General features: G+C 36.8%; 1 protein-coding gene across 5 annotated transcripts in view; it reads left to right on the top strand.

Annotated features, from left to right (window-relative positions):
* The window catches only part of LOC136884253 (uncharacterized), a 38,573-nt gene that overhangs the window by 10,318 nt on the left and 7,724 nt on the right, over nucleotides 1-20,531 (top strand). For 4 of the 5 annotated variants that reach the window (XM_067156315.2, XM_067156318.2, XM_067156317.2 and 1 more), the window contains exon 4: nucleotides 13,200-16,523. The exons of the other annotated variant lie outside the window; for it this stretch is intronic. In XM_067156315.2, the coding sequence (XP_067012416.2) occupies nucleotides 13,200-13,438 (239 nt within the window). In that variant the 3' untranslated portion in view covers nucleotides 13,439-16,523. Of the gene's footprint in view, nucleotides 1-13,199; nucleotides 16,524-20,531 lie in introns of those variants that run through there. 5 annotated transcript variants of the gene reach the window in all.

Genomic DNA, 20,531 nt, shown 5'->3' with positions numbered 1-20,531 from the left:
AAGAAAGGGGACATCCTTGTGCTAACTATTAAAGTAAGAGATTTCAAATTTGGTGCATCCAGAGAAGAATGCACACATTAACAATCCCAATAAAACATTTTTGGTCTAGTGATTCAAGTTTTGCTGAATTTGTTTTTTTAGCCAAAAGTATCATAATCAAGGAAAAATTCTAAGTTATTAATTTTTTCTCATGTCCTATGAACAGTAGAACTATTATTGTTCATCAGATTAATGCACAGTGTATAAATGTAATTTGAAGATTTGAAACTTTTTTTTTTTAAATTGCTATAGATAATTTACCTTATTCTTATTAAAAATTAAAGTTATGGGAACTGACCATTGAAAAAAAAAAAATTCTGCCAAATTTTAATAATCCTGATATCTTCAATGGGTTTCTAAGTAAATTATGTTATTAAATTTAACATTAGTGTGAATCTGTGGCTTTCCGTGAATTGCAATAGTTTTCACCCAAGTTTTAAGTTAGTGCCAGCTTAAACAGTTAAAAGCCTGTCTAGAAATAACGTTTCACAAAGATCAAAACAAAGTTATTTCATACTTACTTATTTTACTGAATATGAAAGTAAAATATTAAAAAACTACAGACTTCAAACTAGTGTATATATTAGCATGAAAATTGTGGAAGAAACCGTCTCTCACTGTTACGAGTATTGTAAATGAATTAATTACTGTAATTAATTTCAAGAAAGGGGACATCCATGTGCTAACTATTAAAGTAGGAGATTTTAAATTAGGCACGTGAAGCATGGAACAAGCCATATAAGAGATTTTTCCTGTAAAAACTGTCAGAAGGTGCCTTAGTGGTATTGTAAACAGCCATTTAATTAATGTGGTTCTTTAGTTCTAAATACTAATACAGTAAACAAATTCCTAATGCTTAAGGTAAAGATGACAAAATCTTGCAATATTTATGGCATGACTCAAAAAGATACTTAGTTTTATTTATAAAGTTTATTGAAAAGAGATATGTGATATGCCAAATCATATTTACAAAGGCAGCTGAGAACGAGTTCAATTTGACAGGGTAACCCAGGTACTTGGGAACATTTACTGGAAGGAGGAAAATCAGTGTCTTTTATTATCTTCTGGAAAAGGAGCCTTGATTGTTTTTATTGCTTGGATAAGAATCTCTCCATTTCAATAACAGAACAGTTTGTAACCAGTCATTCTCGTCAGTTCTGAGAGATCAGTTTAGCATGGTCTAGTTAAGGATAGGCAAGTTTGTTAGTTTCAACATTTTTTTTTTTTTAACAGAAATGTTCACAGTGCAATGATTTTAATTGATCACTCTCAAAAATATTGTAGTATATGTTTAAATTTCTGTAATACTTTATGTAAGGAATTTAAAGGTTTTTCTCTTTTTAAAGACAGTAACAAACTATGAACAGTATGATTACAGCGAGTTTCTTTCATTGGTTGACCGGCAGGCACCCCCAGCTTATCTGCCTCCTGTTGACTCGTCACTCCCTGCTCCACGGCATAGCAACAAGGGCAGCACTTCATTTACTTTATCCATGCATGACATGAGATAAAAATTAAAATTAAGAAAATAAGCTCGTACCTTATGTCAAGAGATGTTGGAACTGTTCTCCTCCTGGTTTCAATTTTAACATTTTCGTAGCCCCTACCTGAGATCTTCAAAACCCTGGCTTCTTGTCCAAGTTATCTTACGGACTTTGTAGGTGTATGTTCTGATCTTTCTGCTATTTCATTTACTTTTTCCTTGTTGAGTACATGTTTTTTAACACTTTGCTTCTTATCGATTAAAGAACCGCTTCCTCTCAGTTTGTTTGAGTTTCCTCACGGTCTCTATGTGGAGGGCGTACACCTGAAAATTGTGTTACAAATCGCCTAGCGACTTCCCTGCAAGACACTGTTTTCACATAATTATCGTACGTAAATACCCGTTCCTCTACCGTGTTCAGATATGAAGGCATTATGAGAATTATACCCCGGAGTAACACTTCACAACTCGAGAAGAGTTGGAGCAACAAATCAACACATATTACACGTTCTAAGTACGGATCTGAATTGCAAAGTGTGGGCATTCCATACTGTCACTGCACTATGTAACAGGACGTGATGAGTCACCGGAAGGCAGGTAAGCTGGGCGTACCTGCCGGCCAACCGATGAAAGAAACTCACTGTATTTGACATTAGCAATAAGGTAGTATGTGCCCAGTAGCCTTGTATAGTTAAAAAACCTGCGGCATAACAAAGTGAGAAACAGACACTCTTTTTTTTTGGAAGAAAAGTTAGGAGGATTTGGGGTCCTGTACTGGAAAATAACATAAGAAGAAGGAAGAATGAAATCAATCTCCTTATCAGCAGCCAATAATCCTGAAGAAACTGGAGAGAAGGTAAAGAATCTAGTAGTTGGACCATCTAAGCGCTAGCCCATATGCCCGAAGAAAGACTAGTGATGAAGGCACTGGGGGGGGCTGAACACCAGACATCCCCGAGGATAGTCATGATTATGCTGGTTAGATGATCCAAAAGATTTTGACCTCAGTGACGCTTGGAGGAACCAAGGACATAACAGAATGGACTGGAGGTAATTTGTGGAAGTAGAGCATTTTCTGCAAGGCCTATGATCGCTGCATATTGTATTATATAGCAATGAATTGCACCTCTTGCTATGTCTAAACAGCAGTAATAGAATTTTGTGCCTCTACCTTGATATAACAACCAGCACTTTCACAGACGACTTATACTCTTGAGATTGTGTGGAAAGTTCTTGTAAATTATCTTTGACCTTAATGATGCACTGGAAAGGTCAGATTATGACAAAGGGGATGTACTACACTGGCTTGTATGCTTTTAGTACTGTTCTGAAGAAGGCTTATGAGATTCAGGAATCCAGAAAGAGTCTACCTAAGGTTATAGCAGGTGTCAGTGTTTGTGATGTTGATATAATATCTCAAACAAAGACTTTTTTCCATCAGCTAGAACTGTATCAAAAAATGAGGAGTCCTTGTAAGATCCTTTGAGATACAAGGAATTGATAATAATCTCAGATTCAAGAATGAGGAGTGGCACTATGAACAAAGGTAATGAGTTTCAGCAGTTTCCAAATGTTATTAAATTCATTGAATTTTAATACACTTTTCTGGACTTGTCAGGTTCCTCATTGAATAACATCCAGCTGGAAGGCAAAACTCAGACCAATCAAGACTGAAACAATAAAAAAGAAATATAATTTATTTTTTATTATACAATCTTCCGCAACAGCTGCAGGTTGCCCAAGGACAAAGATTACCTGAACAACAATAATACAGATAGATACAAAAGGTAGTGAGCCTCCGTGGCTCAGATGGCAGCGCGTCGGCCGCTCACCGCTGGATACCGTCGTTCAAATCCCGGTGACTCCATGTGAGATTTGTGCTGGACAAAGCGGAGGCGGGACAGGTTTTTCTCCGGGTACTCCGGTTTTCCCTGTCATCTTTCATTCCAGCAACACTCTCCATTATCATTTCATAGCATTTATCACTCATTAATAAATCACCTTGGGAGTGGCGACCCCATTGTAAAAACAGCCTATATATGTTTCATTCATTCCATCCCTGACCCGGTCAATGACTGGATAACAGGTTGTAGGTTTTCATTTTTCACACAACGTAGTATGAGGTTAAGAGTAGGCAAATGAGTGAGGCACGTCAAACATTTACGTGAGGTCCACAGACGTGGTTCTTGAAGATCTCGATGTACTTCTTGAGAGTAGTAACGGCGATGTTATAAATTAAATCTGTAATCGTCCCAATGGTATTGCAAAAGTTGGAAAAAAAAGAAAAAAAGATATGGTTCCTCAAGCACCTAACATCAAGCCGATTACAGAGATGGATGAGAGCGTATACTTTTGCTTATAGAAGTCCACCGTTTCTTCATAAATTCTCCCTTTGTTTTCCACATCAACCTCTTCTGGCTGCTTGTCGGTGGTCTCAAATCTAATTTTTTGGATCAGTGATGAAATCTTCAGAACAGTATGGCTTAAAAAGCAATAATGTCAATGCGTCGGTTGCTTCCTCTGTTGGAAAGACCCCATACTTCTTCACAGACATTATAACCTTGTCCTCTCAAAGCGTTAGCGAGCATTGATCTGGCTACATTATGGCGTGAGGTGCGTAGTAAATCACCATGTGAACAGGATCTCAGGACATGTGAGCGAGTTTCAAACTCTCTATGGCAACGCCGACAGAGGCTGTTGCCCTGGGATCTGCCAGGTACAGGACGCACAGCAGAGGCGTTGTATTAATTTTTATTGCCTTATGCCATTCATTGAAAGACAATCCTTTATGATCACAAATCCATGTATTCGCTGGGTATACTGTTTAAATAGAACTACACCTTTGCCTTTATGCTCTTTCTTGCTCCTGTTGTCAAAAGCTCTTCTCAGTTCGAGTCAAACTTTCCTTGTATCTACAAAACCATGCCTTTTGTTTCAAACAGATTCTGTTTCTGCTACATTCAGTGTGGCGAGGCTTGTGCTGATTTCTTGACATATGTTTCTCGTTGAGTGATTTTTTTTAAAACTCAAAATCTGAGACAATTGGTGAAAGCATATTAAGGCAGCTAAGACCCTCTGTTGAATAAGAATAAAATTAAGAAGATATAATTAGCGTTTGCCTGCATTAATGCTCATGGCGTTGATGAAATGACTCTTGGGGAGGACTGTGAAGCTTCTGTAGAATTGTTTTATCAGGAGCTACAGCACCCCATGGCAGGTGTCCACTGTGAATATCTTGGATTATTGTATTCCGATATCAGAAAAGTGCAGGAATAGTAACTTATTGTAATTTGAAGTCTCGAGGAACCTTTCCTAATCTTAACTCATAAATTAATACGTTAGAACTGTGATTTCACTTATATTGTGGTACCCACGTCCCAAAATAACAATGATATGTTGTTCAGTGTTTAGAGACAGAAATGTTTATTTGAAATAAACAGCATAACGTTGGAATCCCTCCTCGCATGGTGTGATTTTAGTGCCTTTGCAAGTTTCATTTCATATTGAAGTGAATGTCTTATTTTGTGATGTTCAGCTTGTGAGGGAAATGGGATTCAACATTTAAGGTAACAAAAGGGAGGGATATTATTTACAAAAGCAGTCGCTTGAGTGCAGCCAGTGTCCAGTATTCGGGAGAGAGTGGGTTCGAATCCCACTGTCGGCAGCCCTAAGATGGTTTTCTGTGGTTTGCCATTTCACACCAGGCATATGCTGGACTTCTTGAGAGTAGTAATGTCGATGTTATAAATGAAATCTGTATTCATCCCAGAGGTATTCCAAAAGTTGAAAGAAAAAAAAAAGTTAAGGCCATGGCTGCTTCCTTCCCACTCCTCGTTCTTTCCTGTCCCATCGTCGCCAAAGACCTATTTATGTTGGTGCGACGTAAAGCAACTTGTAAAAAAAAATTTACAAAGGCATATAATTTTACTAATAGTTAGAAAAATGTACGACAATATCATAGATTTAGAAGTTCTAACTGGTGTGAATAGTGGGGAACGAATACTGCTACCTTGCGTAGATTTGTCACCATCTGACAACAACGGCGATTTCCTAGTACATTAGTGTATAGAATTGCAATCAACAAAGCAGAGGGTCAAACGCTTTGAGTTGGAATCTGTTTGCCTGATCCTGTTTTTAGCCAAGGACAATTGTATGTTGCCTTATCCTAAGGAAAAACATTTAAAAATGTAAAAGTAGAAATTAAACCTAAGGGTTGATGCACAGCGAACATTGTCTGGAAGGAAGTATTGTGAAATAAGTGTTATAAACTATTACATAATACTAAAAAATAATGCTGTGGAGTAACACGAGCGCCTAGTATAGACTAATACCTATGTATGTCTACCCCCTAGTCCTGTTACCTGATACCGGGTTGGGGACGAGACGAGATAAAATTGTATGGAATGTTTTTACACCCAGATGTCCTTCCTGACACCAACCTCAGTTGAGGAGTTAATGAAGGCGAAATGAATAATGGTGAATGAAACTTGGTAAGGAGGTGGAAGGAATCGGCTGTAGCCTATGAGTGGGACTTGGAAATAAAAATGTGAAACCAAAGAAAACCATTCTCAGAACAGCCGACGGTGGGGTTCAAAGCCACTTGTCTCCCGAATGCAGAGCTTGGCTCAATAGCCTTAGCTCATTAAAATGTGCGGCAGCGACTCTGCTGTCTAATGATTTGGGTGAATTCTGGACAGATGTAATCATACCATCTACCTTTTATACATTTATTAAAATGTTCAGTATTATTCCTTTCTTCTTCGCACACCTGATTGTTAGAAGATTGATAGTAAGTTTGATTTGTTTTCTCTTAAAAATTACAATCTCAACTTATAGTTGAAATGTTAAATGTTTTTTTTCATGTAGAGATATAAACAGGAAGTAATTGATCATCAAAGACAATACAGGAAGCAAGTCTATCTAGGTCAGGAAAAGGAAGAGATAAAAAGGAGCGACTTGCCCAGTTAAGGATGTAAAGGACATAGCAAATTAGAATGACATAAAGAAAAAAGTTTGTAGGTTATTTCCTTGCCGGAAAGGAAGTAGTGTTTTGTGCAAGGCGCAACATTAACAAGACCTGTAGCGGTATATACATATCCCATCTGAAGAACCTTTTAACTACCTCTCACCTGCACCCTATCTTGAAGTCTGCAAGTGAAATATCATTCATCAGAGTAGTGCCATCTTCACTTCATACAGGGCCGCATTTAAGTATTGTACCACCTCAGGGCAGTGTTAAAGTTTGTCACCTCCATTTCCGGAAAAACACATTCGTGCATGACTGTATATAGGTCATGTTTATATTATTCTTAAAAGAAATGTTACAGTTTAGAAAACATTAAATTACTGCAATAAAGATGCATGCACATTGTGATTGTGATTTGAGACACAAGTTTGCTGTCATAATTTATGGAATACTACCTACTGACATTTAATTTTTGTCGGAAATCGTTTGAAACATTGATATTAAGAGAGCGAAATAATATGATTTATTAAATTATCAATATCCTGAATCTGTGAGTTGCCAACACTGGACAAAGTTTGTAATATTCAAATGAAAAATGTAAAGGCTATAAAGCTGAGAACTAACAAGCGTTACTTACCAGTAGGCTGATTGAAGGCAGGGTAAACATCAAGAATGTGGATTATATAAGTCGTTTACATGTTGTAGATTTGAGATCTCGCTATTCCCGCTGAACCACATATTATAGATATGATGAGGTCCGAAATCCTGTCATTTGGTAAACTGAACCATTTCTGGAACTTTCTATTGTGAAACGCTACAGACATTTTTAATCATTCCAAATAATATTGACATTACTGATATCATTATTTCTTCCTTCAATGGGAAATATAAAGTAATCAGTTTATGTAGTACACATTTCAAACAATTATATACAGTAGAATTATGTGTTGGATAGTAATCAAGTTGTTCACATTTTGTTTTCAAAATGTAACCATGAATTATTTGTTTATTTCATGCCTTCATTTGTGGTGAGGTTAGGGCTCACGGCCGTTTATAATGAATATAAACTTGAGAAAACATTATTAAATAAACAGAAATCCTAACCATATTCATTCTTCCATTCGTATTAACATTCACACAAGCTAGTTATATATGGTTCCTATTCATGACAATGAATAATAACCATGTGTAGATTTGATTTTTAACAATCCCTCCTTGTTTAACAGAAGCATACTGTGATACTATACTGTTATACATGCAGCTGTGAGCTTTCCTTTTACTCTCACTGCGATGATGCAACAACAGAACAGTATGTGGCTTCCATCACAAGATGTTCAAAAACAAACTTCTGCCTGTAAAAAGTTTTATCAATGAATATTTTTAAAATATTTCAGTATAAATTCAAAAAATGAGAGAGAGAGAGAGAGAGAGAGAGAGAAATCACTCTCATGGAAACTGCCTAGGTTCCCTTGGCCTAAATCCGACAATGACCTCGTAGTAAAATATTGGTCTAAGAACACATCTGCCCTATTGATAACGTAAGCACAGATAACCAACTTCAGTGCAAGATTTATCTGACTACTCTGTAAAGGATTCATCCACATCCATGGCCATGCAGATGATTAGCTGTAAAAGTCCATGTCAACAGCTCAACTGTTTCTCTCTTTTCCATGTAAGTCCACTGCATGAGTGTCTCACTGGTACAATCATTGACATTTTCTTTTCTTCCAGTGAGAAATTTTGGTATAGCACACAGTTTCATAATTAAGTCCAGGTCAGACCTAGACTTGAATACTGGAAAGTCCCAAGTACCCAACAAATCTTTTCCAGATCTCTTTCTAGTCTACAGCATCACCTTTCTCAAAGCACTATTTTTCCTGTCTGGTGTTGCTGTGATGTTGAAATATTTATAACTTTTTGCTCTTTGTGTATGTAAGACTTTGTTTTAATATATTATACGCGTCTTTCACATATTTTCTAAGGTGAGTTATTCGTGCTCTTCATTTTTTCTTACCAAACTTTGATTGTGCAGTTAAAAATGTCTGGACACAGAACTGATAAAGAGCCTTCGGTTAGATCCCATTACACTGTCCTAGTCTCGAGGTAGCCAGATATTTATTATCCAAATATAGACTTTCTACACCAGCTTAACGATCTCCTGGACTGACTCTCTGGATTAAATATGTCTTCTTTTTTTCCTATGAAGGTTGGAGACGTTCCTAATAAGTACGTTGGGCATCTTCAGAGAAAGTTACATTTTGATCTTTTATTTGTTATTATAATTACAGGAAATAAATATGACTACACTTAGCAAACCCAAAAGGCATTCAGAAGGTAGAAATGTTTTTTTCCTAGTAAGCTTCATAAAACTGCTATCATCTATCATTTATGATTGAGTTTGAAGATCATTTTGACTCACTATAAGTAAAATAATATGCTACATTATTAATGGTAATGAACTTCTAAAATGCTATAATTTCTCAAATGGTGGGCAGATCGAGAAATAATGCACAACATTTTAAAAATATAATATGAGTACAAAAGGCAATTATGCACTAAAAAACATATGAACAAAGTCTCTCAAGATATTTTTCCCATCACAACACTAAGTAGAATATACCTCATTCAAAGAACTCCATTCCCGGGAGTATAGACACCTGCGCACGGCAGATTTCACTTAATCTTGACCAAAGCATTGATCTCTTAAGAATTTCTTCAGTGATCTGTAGAGGTGAAACTCAAATGGTGCAAGGTCTGGACTGTATGGCAGATGATTGAGTACCTCTGAGTCATATTTACCAATTTTTGCATGAACAGAAGCCAAAGTGAGGAGGCGAGCATTGTCCCCTCTTAGCACCACTCAAGAAATCCCTAGCCAAATTCTTCAGTCAGATAAAGTGAAATCGGTCATGCACAGGTGTCACGATAAGAGAAATGTCTTGAGAGACTTTGTTCATATGTTGAAAAATAAGTAAAACCTGTAGGTTTTTTGTGTATGATCTTTTGCTTTTCCTGTTCATTAAGTATTTCATTTAAAAAATGTTGTGCAATACATTTTTGATCTTTTCTCGTATTCAGGCATTCACTAAGGATGTATTCGTGTAAGTTTAATAGCATGTGTTTTTCCTCTTGTTTTTGCTCCCATTTCTCTTTACCCACTTCATTTGCTAAGGATGTATGTGACCTGGAGTTGTGAATAATAAGTTGTGTGATGATTGTGGCATAGTTTACAGACTGGATAAATAATTTGTTTGCTAAATGAGATGTTTATTAGTATTATTAATATTGGACCAAAGTGTACTTGGAAAATATATGTTTGTATAAATCACTTGAAAGATAAAAACATTTTAAAAGATTTTTAAAAGAAACTTTTTATAAGCTAACAGTCAAACCTCAATACTTATGTCCCAACAGTAGTTTTCTAAGGGTCTATAATCATTGCTGGCAGTGATCTCAGTAATTTAAACTTAACCACGTATGTGCCTCCGTCTATGATAAAATGTGAGAGAAATTATTTAGTTCAGCATATCTGCTAATGCAGATTTAGAAGCCAAAATATGCCCTTAAACAGAAAGTTCCCTAAGTTTTTAGTGGATCATTTAGTTGTATTGACCATCCTGTACATTGTAAACAGTCTGTGATGTGAGGGCAGCACCTGTAGATGGTACAGCACATTCCTTTTTTCCCATTCCCTTTGTTTTGGGGATTGCCTGTTTGACTGCTAGAGAATGCAAAGTACAGTACCAGTAAGGAAAGTGATCTATTTAATGTATTCTGTTAATGTGCGTCATTTTGTCACACGTCTGGTGCGAGTAAGTAGAGAATGTTCCCTGTTATCTCTTGGACTTTTATTAAACGGAAACTCTTTAGCAGCAATTTTTTCTGGCCCTTTGCGATTCCATTGAAGGCTAGGTTTGCTATATCTACTGTAGTGTGATATTCCATGGTTATCATTTAACTGATAGAATGTATCCCTTCCGTTTCTTCATCAGACATTAGGTTCACTGATTTATTTTAGTAATTATGGTGTTTAAAGGGAAAATACAACATGTTACTCTGCTCAATCAGAGGAGAAAATGCAAGGTATTAACATTGAATCAAATGGTGTAAGTACTGACCTTCTGAGTCAAAGTTGGTGGGTTTGTTCCTGGCTTATCCGGTGGTATTTACACATGCTCAAATACGTCAGCCTTATGCCTGTGTATTTACTGGTATTCAAACTCCTGCAGGACAAAATTCTGGCACCTGGGTGTGTCCAAAAACTGGAAAAATTGTTAAGTGGGTTGGAAAACGAATAACATTATTGTAGTGGGTTTCCTTAAAACTAAAACGACTACACAGAGAAGTAGCGTGTTCTACTGTTGACTAAATTTGTCAAGTATTATTTAGAGTTAAGTTCACTCACATTCAAATTTTCAACTTCACATAGTTTGTAATCACAAATATGGCCCAACACACAACTGTTTGGTGGGTCAAACTCCTGCTCTTCAACACTACCTTACACAGTGCAGTGTTGTTCCTAGAACATAGACCTGCAGAAGGTTCTCAAGTAAATATCTCACAGCTTCCTCTTCCACATCATTCTGGGTGCCCCTCTATTTGTTAATCAGCTTCCAGATTGATTTTTCTAAGAAGTTTCCTTATTGCGATCCGTAACAGTTTGCCATGAGGACTGTTTTACTCGCCGCTGGCCCCTCTCATGCTGCTGCTGCTGCGCCGGCATTGTTGTCTCTCACCGGTAAAATATTTAAAATGTTGAAAGGAGTATATTCTTCCATACATGATGGTAACTTCAAATAGTTTAGTATTGTAATTGCTCTTCTGTATTCCTTAATTTTGGTAAGAATGTCTAGTTCATTGTGACAGGCTAATTATTTCAGTACATCTTTGCTTCAAAGTTTGCCTTGCTTCACAAATAATTTTTTGGAGGTACCAGTGCATTCTTATTTATTTATTTATTCATTCATTCATTGTTGGTCCTCTCTAACAATATACAATATTTTAGATTTTTACTGCATTAATTTAAAATATGATGGTAATAAATTACAATTAATGAGAAAAAAACATGTAAGTCAAATCAGGAATAAACAATAATACAATTCTGTACGGTTACGGTTAATGAAAAACCTATAGAATAAATAGAGTGAACAATAGCAGAAAAATGTTTAATAACTAAACTCAAGAAGATAGAGAAAAGAACAAACAAGAATTCAGTTATTCAGTATTGAATTTTGTTGTCTGTTATTGTGCTCAGTCTTGGTTCCTTTTCCTTAAAGGTAATCATTTTAGATTTTCTGCCCCACATGTTATACACGTGTTAGATTATGAAGACCTGTTTGAAAATTAAGTGGAAATGTTTGAAAGTCATCTCATAATGATATTGACATTGCTAAGTTGCTGGCAAACAATATGTATTCAGCCTCTTTACTGTAGGCCTGTTCAATCATGAAATTACTAACATCCCCCCCCCCCCCAATGTGGCAGCAGGCTCGTCAGATTCACACCGTTCCAAGACTGGCAGCTAGTGTTGCAAGCCTCCTTTGTAGAACAGTGCAGTGATTTTGCACTAGGGGAGATATGTACCTCCATTATAAACGTCTGCCTTTTGGTATTATATCAGAAATTATTTAATTTCCAGGTGGGGAAAAGTACTTAATTTCACTGATAGTGAATATTATTTTCTGGATTGTAAACCTTTTCAATTGTGAATTTACTGGCACTTTGCCAAAGGCAGGCATTTATAAAAGAGGAGATACACATCTCCCCTAGTGCACTGTTATGTTGTCCTATGAAGGAGGCTTGCAGTGGTGTTTCAGTGGGGCACTGTCTAACAGCATCTTGGAAAGATGTGGTAATCCAAACTGACAAGCACGTTGTCACACTGATACAAAATGCTGGCAATTTCAAAAACAAAAAGGCTTGAAGACCTTGAGTACTTCAGTATTCAGTCACCAGAATTAAATTATGGTTCCCTCATTTTTAATATGGTACTTAATTTGATGTTCCTGTTAATTGATTCTGAACAATGTTTTCCACCCCTTAGTATTATGGTATTTATATAAATATTATTATTATTAATATGGGTGAAAAATCTCCATCCTATCGTTTGATAGTTAAACGGGTCTTAGTTTATTTTCAATTAGATTTTACTAACGGCAATTTCTCTCAGATTTCTACCATGTGGACTATGTAGTTTTCCTGCAAGGCCTAAAGAAGATTAGCTTGGATAATAGTAATTAAGCTTTGCATGGTGACTTGTATATCGGTTGGAACACCATACTTGTAGTAAAATATATTCCATATCACATTTAGTGTTGGTGTGTGGCACAGTTGGGTGACGTGAGGTTTGACTGTTGATCTTTTAACATACACAAATTCATAGTGTGAATCCCACTCAGAGCACTGATTAAATTACTGATTGGGAAAATATTTACATAGCATTTATTATTAGTTGTATTTGCTTATGAATCGCAGTATCTTTGAGTTTGTGGTGTTTCTTTCATTTTTATTTTCTGGCATATATAAAGGTTGTTCAAATGAACACTTACATTGGACATGTACACAATACCAGACTGACAGCATACTAATGAGAGTTTGAGTGAAAATCATCCCCGCCATTCAGCATTAAACATTAAACTCTGATTGTTGGTCGAACCACTCTTTCATAGCATCAGGAATTGCTTGATCGTTGGTGAAACTTTTACTTTTCAGGACTTTCTTCAACAAACCAAAGACTGACTGTTGCAAGGGGAGGAAGTTTAGCTGTAGGGGAGGTGATCCATAAGACCTCACCAAAAAACAGCACCGATTATCCATTGTGTTGGCAGCGTGTTGACGTACTTTACCGTGGAACACAGGCATACTTTGTGGTGGTGTCCATGGTGGAACCACCTTCTTTGCAAAAGAATTTAAATCATGCCACATTGTATATATTTGGACGTAACCATTAAACATGTGTCTCTTCAACTTTCTCATGTACTTAGAGGATGCTGTTCTCAGCTGTTATTGTATACAGCCAACCATGTTTTGCTGCCAATCTCTTGGCTGTTCAGTCAGTTATTTGCAGTGTTGCCAGCTCTGTCATGTGTCATTTGAACAACCTTATGTTCTTTACATTTCTATAGCTTCATTTGCTATCTCCTTTTCTGCAGTTGGGAATGTATGTCTTTTTTTAAGATAAATAAGCCTAGCTATATTAAGAGTTTCTGGTTTTCTTGCTTGCACAGTACAGATATTGTTATGCAGATAGAACACTGTGACTTATACTGTATTGAAATGAACATTTAAGTATGCTTGAAATTGATCTGTGTGACAGTTTTACTTCAAAATAATAAACCACTCAGGAGTGTGTGGAATCATCAATTTACCTTTTGCAACCCCATTAAGATCGGGATATTAATGGCATCTTTCCATCTTCATCAGTCCAACCACTATTGTTGCTTCTCAACTATGTTTGCTTAATAATGTGATGCCCCAGTCATGACTGCTTAGTCCATTTCTTGATGGAAGGGGTAGAAACATCTTAATTTTGTGACAGTATGCACAAAACCTCCAACTTCTGTTATTGAAGTTATCATCTAAAATTGAAGATCTTGAGGTAAAGGGAAGCAGAGTTTATCCAAACACGCTTTATACCAATTTGTCTCGAATATCATATAATTTATATGGTGGGTCAAACTCCTGCTCTTCAACACTACCTTACATTGTGCAATGTTGTTCCTAGAACATAGACCTGCAGAAGATTCTCTAGTAAATATCTCACAGTTTCCTCTTCCACATCATTCCCAGGTGGCTTAGGATAAGCCAAGTTATTTAAATTTCTCATCCATGTCGGACATTCATTGCACATTCTGACGTATTTCAAATTGCACATTACAAGTTAGTTCTGTCAAAAAATATGCTTTGTAGCTTGTTTTGCACCCACCAGTTGCTTTTTAGTGTGGATTTTCTTGAAGCATCCTTCCCCCTACGATGGCATTTTCACCTTCTGAACCATAGTTCCAATGCCGCCCTACACCTCTTTCTCTTCCGCGCCACTGGAGTCCCAGTATGTGATGTCTCCATGCCTCAGAAAGGATGTGACTGTACTTGTGGAGATTATCCTGAGAGGATACTAAGCTATTCAGTATTATGTATATGTATAATTATTTCAATTAATGGATGACTTTTATAGATATTGAGAAGGCATATGACAGTTTGCCACAGCAACTGGTCTCAGACGTACGGATAGAAGGTAGGCATAGCAGAAGTACAAATGGTCAAAGCCATGTATGAAAAGTGTGTAAGTAGTATGAAGACTAAGATAGGACAATCAAACTGGTTCAATGTAGAAACAGTACTTAGACAAGGAAGTTAGACACACATTGGTGAAACCCCTCTATTCTTCTTCAGTCATGGATGAAATCCACAAGAGTGTACAACGGAGGAAAAAAAAAAAAAAAAGCAAAGGGACAAAGGCCGTACTCCTTGCAGAGAGGAATATTTACTCTTTGCAGATGACATAGTAACATGGAAGAAGATGAAATGGAAGTACAAGAACAAGTCACTGTGTGTAATCAGATGATTAGAGGAATATTTACTCTTTGCAGATGACATAGTAAATTGATATATTATTTTGGGTCCACCTTTTCAAAATAATATATTAATTTACTCTATTGTAATCACAGTTCAATACGGATCTATCATTATGAAACTTATTTCTTTTAATGACATAGTAACACGGAAGAAGACGAAATGGAAGTACAAGAACAAGTCACTGTATGGAATCAGGAGGTAGAGGAATATGGAATGAAAATAAGTGTGGAGAAGAGTAAGACAGTACTGTGTTACTGGCATGTAAAATAACTCCTGCAGGACAAAATTCCAGCAACTCAGCTGGGCCTTCCCCATTGTCTTCCTTCTATTACTTTCTCCATAAATACTCGCTTTGGCCCTACACACTGTAATCTGTACAAAAACAAAAGATCTGGATGTTCGATGATGATATTGACTCATTATGCCGAAGAAGATGACTACATGTTGAGTCAGATCGTAACTGGAGACGAAACATGGGTTTCGCATATCATGCCCGAATCCAAGCAACAGAGCATGGAATGGAGACACACACATTCGCCCTCTAAAGGTGAAAGCCAAGCAGACTCTGCGCCGGCGCAAGACCAAGATTAAGAACGCTTGGTTATTGGAGAAGGCGGAAAGTGTCTGTGAAGAGGGTATTGAAAACTGTGTTGTAAGGTATGATAAGTGTTTAAACAAACTTGGCGGCTACGTTGAAAAATGTAGTAATGTATATAGAATCTGCAAATAAATGTAGTGTTTGAAAATAGTCTTTCATTGTGTAGTTATTTTCAAATGGCCCTTACTTTAAAAACACGCCTTGTAAAAAGGAATACCGATGCACAAAATGCCAAATGATGTGCTTCTTTTAGTGTTCAACAGCAATCTGTCATATGAAGGCAAAATCATAGTAGTCGCCATTGATCATAAGCGTGCAAACAATTCTGGCAATAACAGAAAATTGGTTAGACAGCAATCGGAACATAGGGTGATCAGCAACGACATGAACATGATAAACAGGCCAAAAAAAAAAATTCAGGTCACTGGTGGATCAATCAGAAATACAGTATACTTCTATATGAACAAGATGTGTACTGTTAGTTCTAAGAAATGTGTATCTAAGACATTATTTATTCCACAATTTTGGGAAGTTTGCAGAGTCAGTGCCAACAGATAAGACAACTCTGTACTTTGTAAGTCACAGTATTCTATCTAGGTACTTCTCTATACTCTATTCTGGTGCTGTATCAGTTTGTGAACTTCAGTGAAATTATATGCTTTATCTAGGAGATAACATTAATTCTTCACTGTGTAAATAGTTTAGTTTTTACTTAACAGCAGGTTTTTTTTGTAACAAACACACAGTATAAGTTAACAGCTAACATGAATTATGAAATGAACTGATAAAAATAGATGTAGATAAACTTAAATAAACTTGTTTATGATTTACAGAAAATAAATTTTTGTAAAAAAAAAGAAAAATGCACTTGTATATTGCACTTTTCCTTGTCCCTTATTTCATCCATCACAGTAGAGTTGAACTACACTATCTGATTGAAATTATCTGGACATCTGCTTGAACCAGTATTCCCACCCTTGGCCTTTATTATAGCTGAAACTCTGCAGTTGAGATTGTCTACTAGATATCGGACGCCTCTGGGGGAATACCAAACCATTCTTCCCGAAACACCGTATTAATTGTAGCTAGTAGTGATGGGCAATGTTCTCGCTTGAGACTCTCGAGACTGATTCTCCTCTGCTGTGTTCTGTGTGATGTTCCAGTAACTACGAGTGTAAGCTTAATAATATACCATAAGCAGTTATTGTGTGAAATAACGTTCCCATATGGAAACGTGTGTGCCGATAAATTTTGTCAAAAGTCTGGAAAAGTACTCCATGTTCAACTATGAGCCCCTTATTACCATTAACAAAAGTGAAAACAGAATGTCAGTATCTTATGGTTCACGAGTTATTTGAGGTGGACATCTTAGCTGAATAACCCTAATAATTTGTGAATAACTGTAGATAGGATATACACCTACCTGGATACCTTGCAATTGTTATAGACAGGGTAGATTCTTGTAATGCAGACCGGGCTGGAGGTGTTCTCTGTAATGATTTCCCTTCAGCGATATGTGCTTTTAAGTCCTGGTTATCCCAGAAGTATTTCTGCTGACGTATTTAACTTCTTTTGAATAAACAACACTACTATGTGGCATCTCTTCAGAATAACTTACATCCACGACTTAGGTTGCATTTCGGACATAATCTTAAAGTTGTCTTTTACAATCAGACACAATTACACAGTGCACCGTCATATACCGAAGTACTATGATGCAAATACTCTAGAACATCATAAGGACCCCCTGCAGGTGGGGGACGCCCATGTAGAATACACCCACAGTATCCCCTGCTTGTCATAAGAGGTAACTAAAAGGGGCAACCAAGGGATGATCAAATTAGAACCATAAACCTACTTGTAATTAGTACCATCATACAGGGAACACCATGGGTCGCATTTACTTGCACGTAGTACCACTATGTTAGGTACGCACTAGGTTTGTGATTCATAGCGACAGTGTGTAAATCAGGATGAGGGTCTTACAGTACCTGTGATTCATACCCCTATATGAGCAACACCGTGGTTCTGCCTTGCCTATGCTTAGTTCCCACTATGTGAGAATACCATGGGATAGTTCGGGCTCCCTGTGGTTAGTCCGCTTACGTGAGGAATGCCATAGGTCTGCATTGCCTGTAAATAGTGTCGCAATGTGCAAAACACCATAGGTCTGTGTTACATGTGCACATTACATTACCTGCGAATAGTACTATAGCGTATGGAATACCGCGAGTATATGCTACTTTTGATTAGTACCGCCAAATGACAAATAGCATGGTTCTACTTTCCTAGCGATAAGTACCAGTATGAGGGGCTGATGATCTGGATTTTGGACCCATTTCGACTACAAGCATAATCGATTCAGCATCGTGCTATAGAAGCAGTCCCATGGTCAGTAATACTATTGTTTTGTGCCAGCTTCTGTGCATGTGAGGCACTGTGGGTCAGTTCCACTAATCGCTTTAAATTAATATCCATCCATCCTTTCATTCTTCATCCTCACGCTTTGAATTCTGGTCAGTGGAGAATTTTGGACTTTTAATTTGTCATAACATTTCGTACCATTAGGGGCCGAACATGTGAATGCTGAAAAACATAGAAGATTCTCAGCAATGGGATCACACATGACTGCCACAGGTCATAAATTTACCAACATAGAACAAGACCTGACCATCATAAAAAAGTTAAAAAAGGGCAGCTTAATGAACACATATGAAGACCTGTACATTCATCTAGACCAACTTGTAAAGAAAAATGATAACCTTAATGAGGCTGTAGAATATAAGAATCCATTATATTATCAAATTCTAGTATATTTGAAAATGCTTGAGAAGGATCAAGAAAAAAGAATTGGAATTTCTCCACCTACAGATAGCCCTACAACTTATTCCTCCTCAGTTGAAGCTATAGGTGACAGCAAGGAAGTTCTTGACACACCTATATCCCCCGCTCCTCCACCTCCTCAGGTGCAACAGCAAGGAAGAACGCATCATCATTATTACACCCGGCGCAAAACTGTGAAAGAATGACAGGAGTTACTGTTCCAAAGGAAAGCAGGCTTAATAAGATTTGACAACTAGGAATTAGTTATATTTTCATCTACATTAATAATAAGAGCTGCACTGTGATATCAGGATTTCTTCATTTCGATAATTACTTATAAATTGTATAATTTTTAATTTATAAATTGATCTTTTTTCATGAATTATTAAGAAAAGAATATTAGGACAATTTCTCTATGGAATATTGTACAAGTGTTTCCTTGACGACTGCTTTCTATTGTAGAAATAATTTATATATTTTCTCTTGAGTTATTTGTTTGTTTTAATCTTGTCAATCTTATGTTAATTTTAAGGACACTTCCTCTAAAGCATTTCTTTGTCAATTTTATATATTTTTCATCTAAACAGTGTTATGTGGCTGAAGATGTTGATAATATACGAAACATGTACCACTTTTGACCATTAAAAATTGCCTTAAGCAATCATTGTATCGACTAGGTGGAAAATAAATAAATACTTAATTGTGAATCTACCTGTAGGCCTGCGGCACGCTGCTTGCCACACTATGCTCTATGCTCTAGAGATCTCTCAATATTTCTTGCGAAAAAGTGTGCCTGCGCAAGTCTTGAGAAATCTTGAGACTCCATCTCAGACTGTCCATTACAAGTAGCTAGTTATTTATTTAATTAATTTATTTATTTATTCGGGAAACCAAAACAGCGAGAAGCCGAATTACAGATGAATGCAAAGTCTGGAGCAAAGTCATAATTCTAGTTCATTCCAGAGGTGTTTGATACGATTGAGATGAGGGCTGTTGAATGGCTAGCCCATTTTCTAAACCTTGTTATCCATAATCTACTCATGAACAAATCCTGTTCTATGCAAGTAGTATTATCATGCTGAAACGCACACTAATCATCTCCGAATGGGTCTTCCACCTTTAATGTGTTGTGTAGTACAGTCATGAGTGATTCAAAGGTAAAGGGACCGATAAAACAAATTGTATTATTCAAGATTTTGAATTAGACAAGTTTCAGTATTTTAAAAGTTCTGTTTAAAATAGGTATAAAAATCAATCCAGCCATAACTTGCTTGCAATATCAGGATTGTCTGGCCCTTTTGCTCTTTTTTTTACCTTCATCACTGTTCATAGCTACGCAGTTAAAGATTTTATCCTTATTTTTCAGTAAAGTTGTTGTATATGCTAAATGCAGCACAGCCTCCCATAATCTTCTGACTGTGAGGCTAGATGAAGTGTGTCTTTCAGTTCAGTGGCTGCTCGACTTCACAACAAAAATACAGTATATTCTATAGACTATAATAATTTAATAATGAACAAAAGAGAACACTAAATCTGAAAGATTGCATTTCATTTTAGCAGATCTACCTTTAAAAAGAAAACTATATTATTCCTATAACAGCAGCCCTGCAGTGTATTCCTACAAGGATGCAGAAGTAAACAGGAGTGAAATACCAGCACACTGTTATCTATATAATTAAGTCAGAAGTATTAGGTGAGGAAGTGTATACAATGAGGAGAGCATGGTTGTTAGTAGTTGTGATCTGACGGAGTGAAGCCTAGCACACCTATCACCCCCCGGTCCCTGCACCTATCGGACATTCAGCAACAAGCCGTGCTAGATTGATCGAGGGGAGAGGGACGCAGAGCCTGCGCTGCAAGATCAGTCTCTGATGACTTGCTCTCGGAAATATGTGCAAAGATTTTTATCATTGCTTTCAAGTTTTGTAAATGGAACAATGTGTTAGATCATTTAAGCTCTTTAGGTTTTTTCAATCATGAAATTATCAGCATTCCGCTAGCAGTGGGGCTCATCAGTTGGATTGCTCCACCTTTCCAGGACGCTGGCG

The sequence above is a fragment of the Anabrus simplex genome, chromosome 12 (genome assembly GCF_040414725.1).
Source record: "Anabrus simplex isolate iqAnaSimp1 chromosome 12, ASM4041472v1, whole genome shotgun sequence".
Classification (NCBI taxonomy): domain Eukaryota; kingdom Metazoa; phylum Arthropoda; class Insecta; order Orthoptera; family Tettigoniidae; genus Anabrus; species Anabrus simplex.
This window is presented reverse-complemented; position numbering and strand designations above follow the sequence as displayed.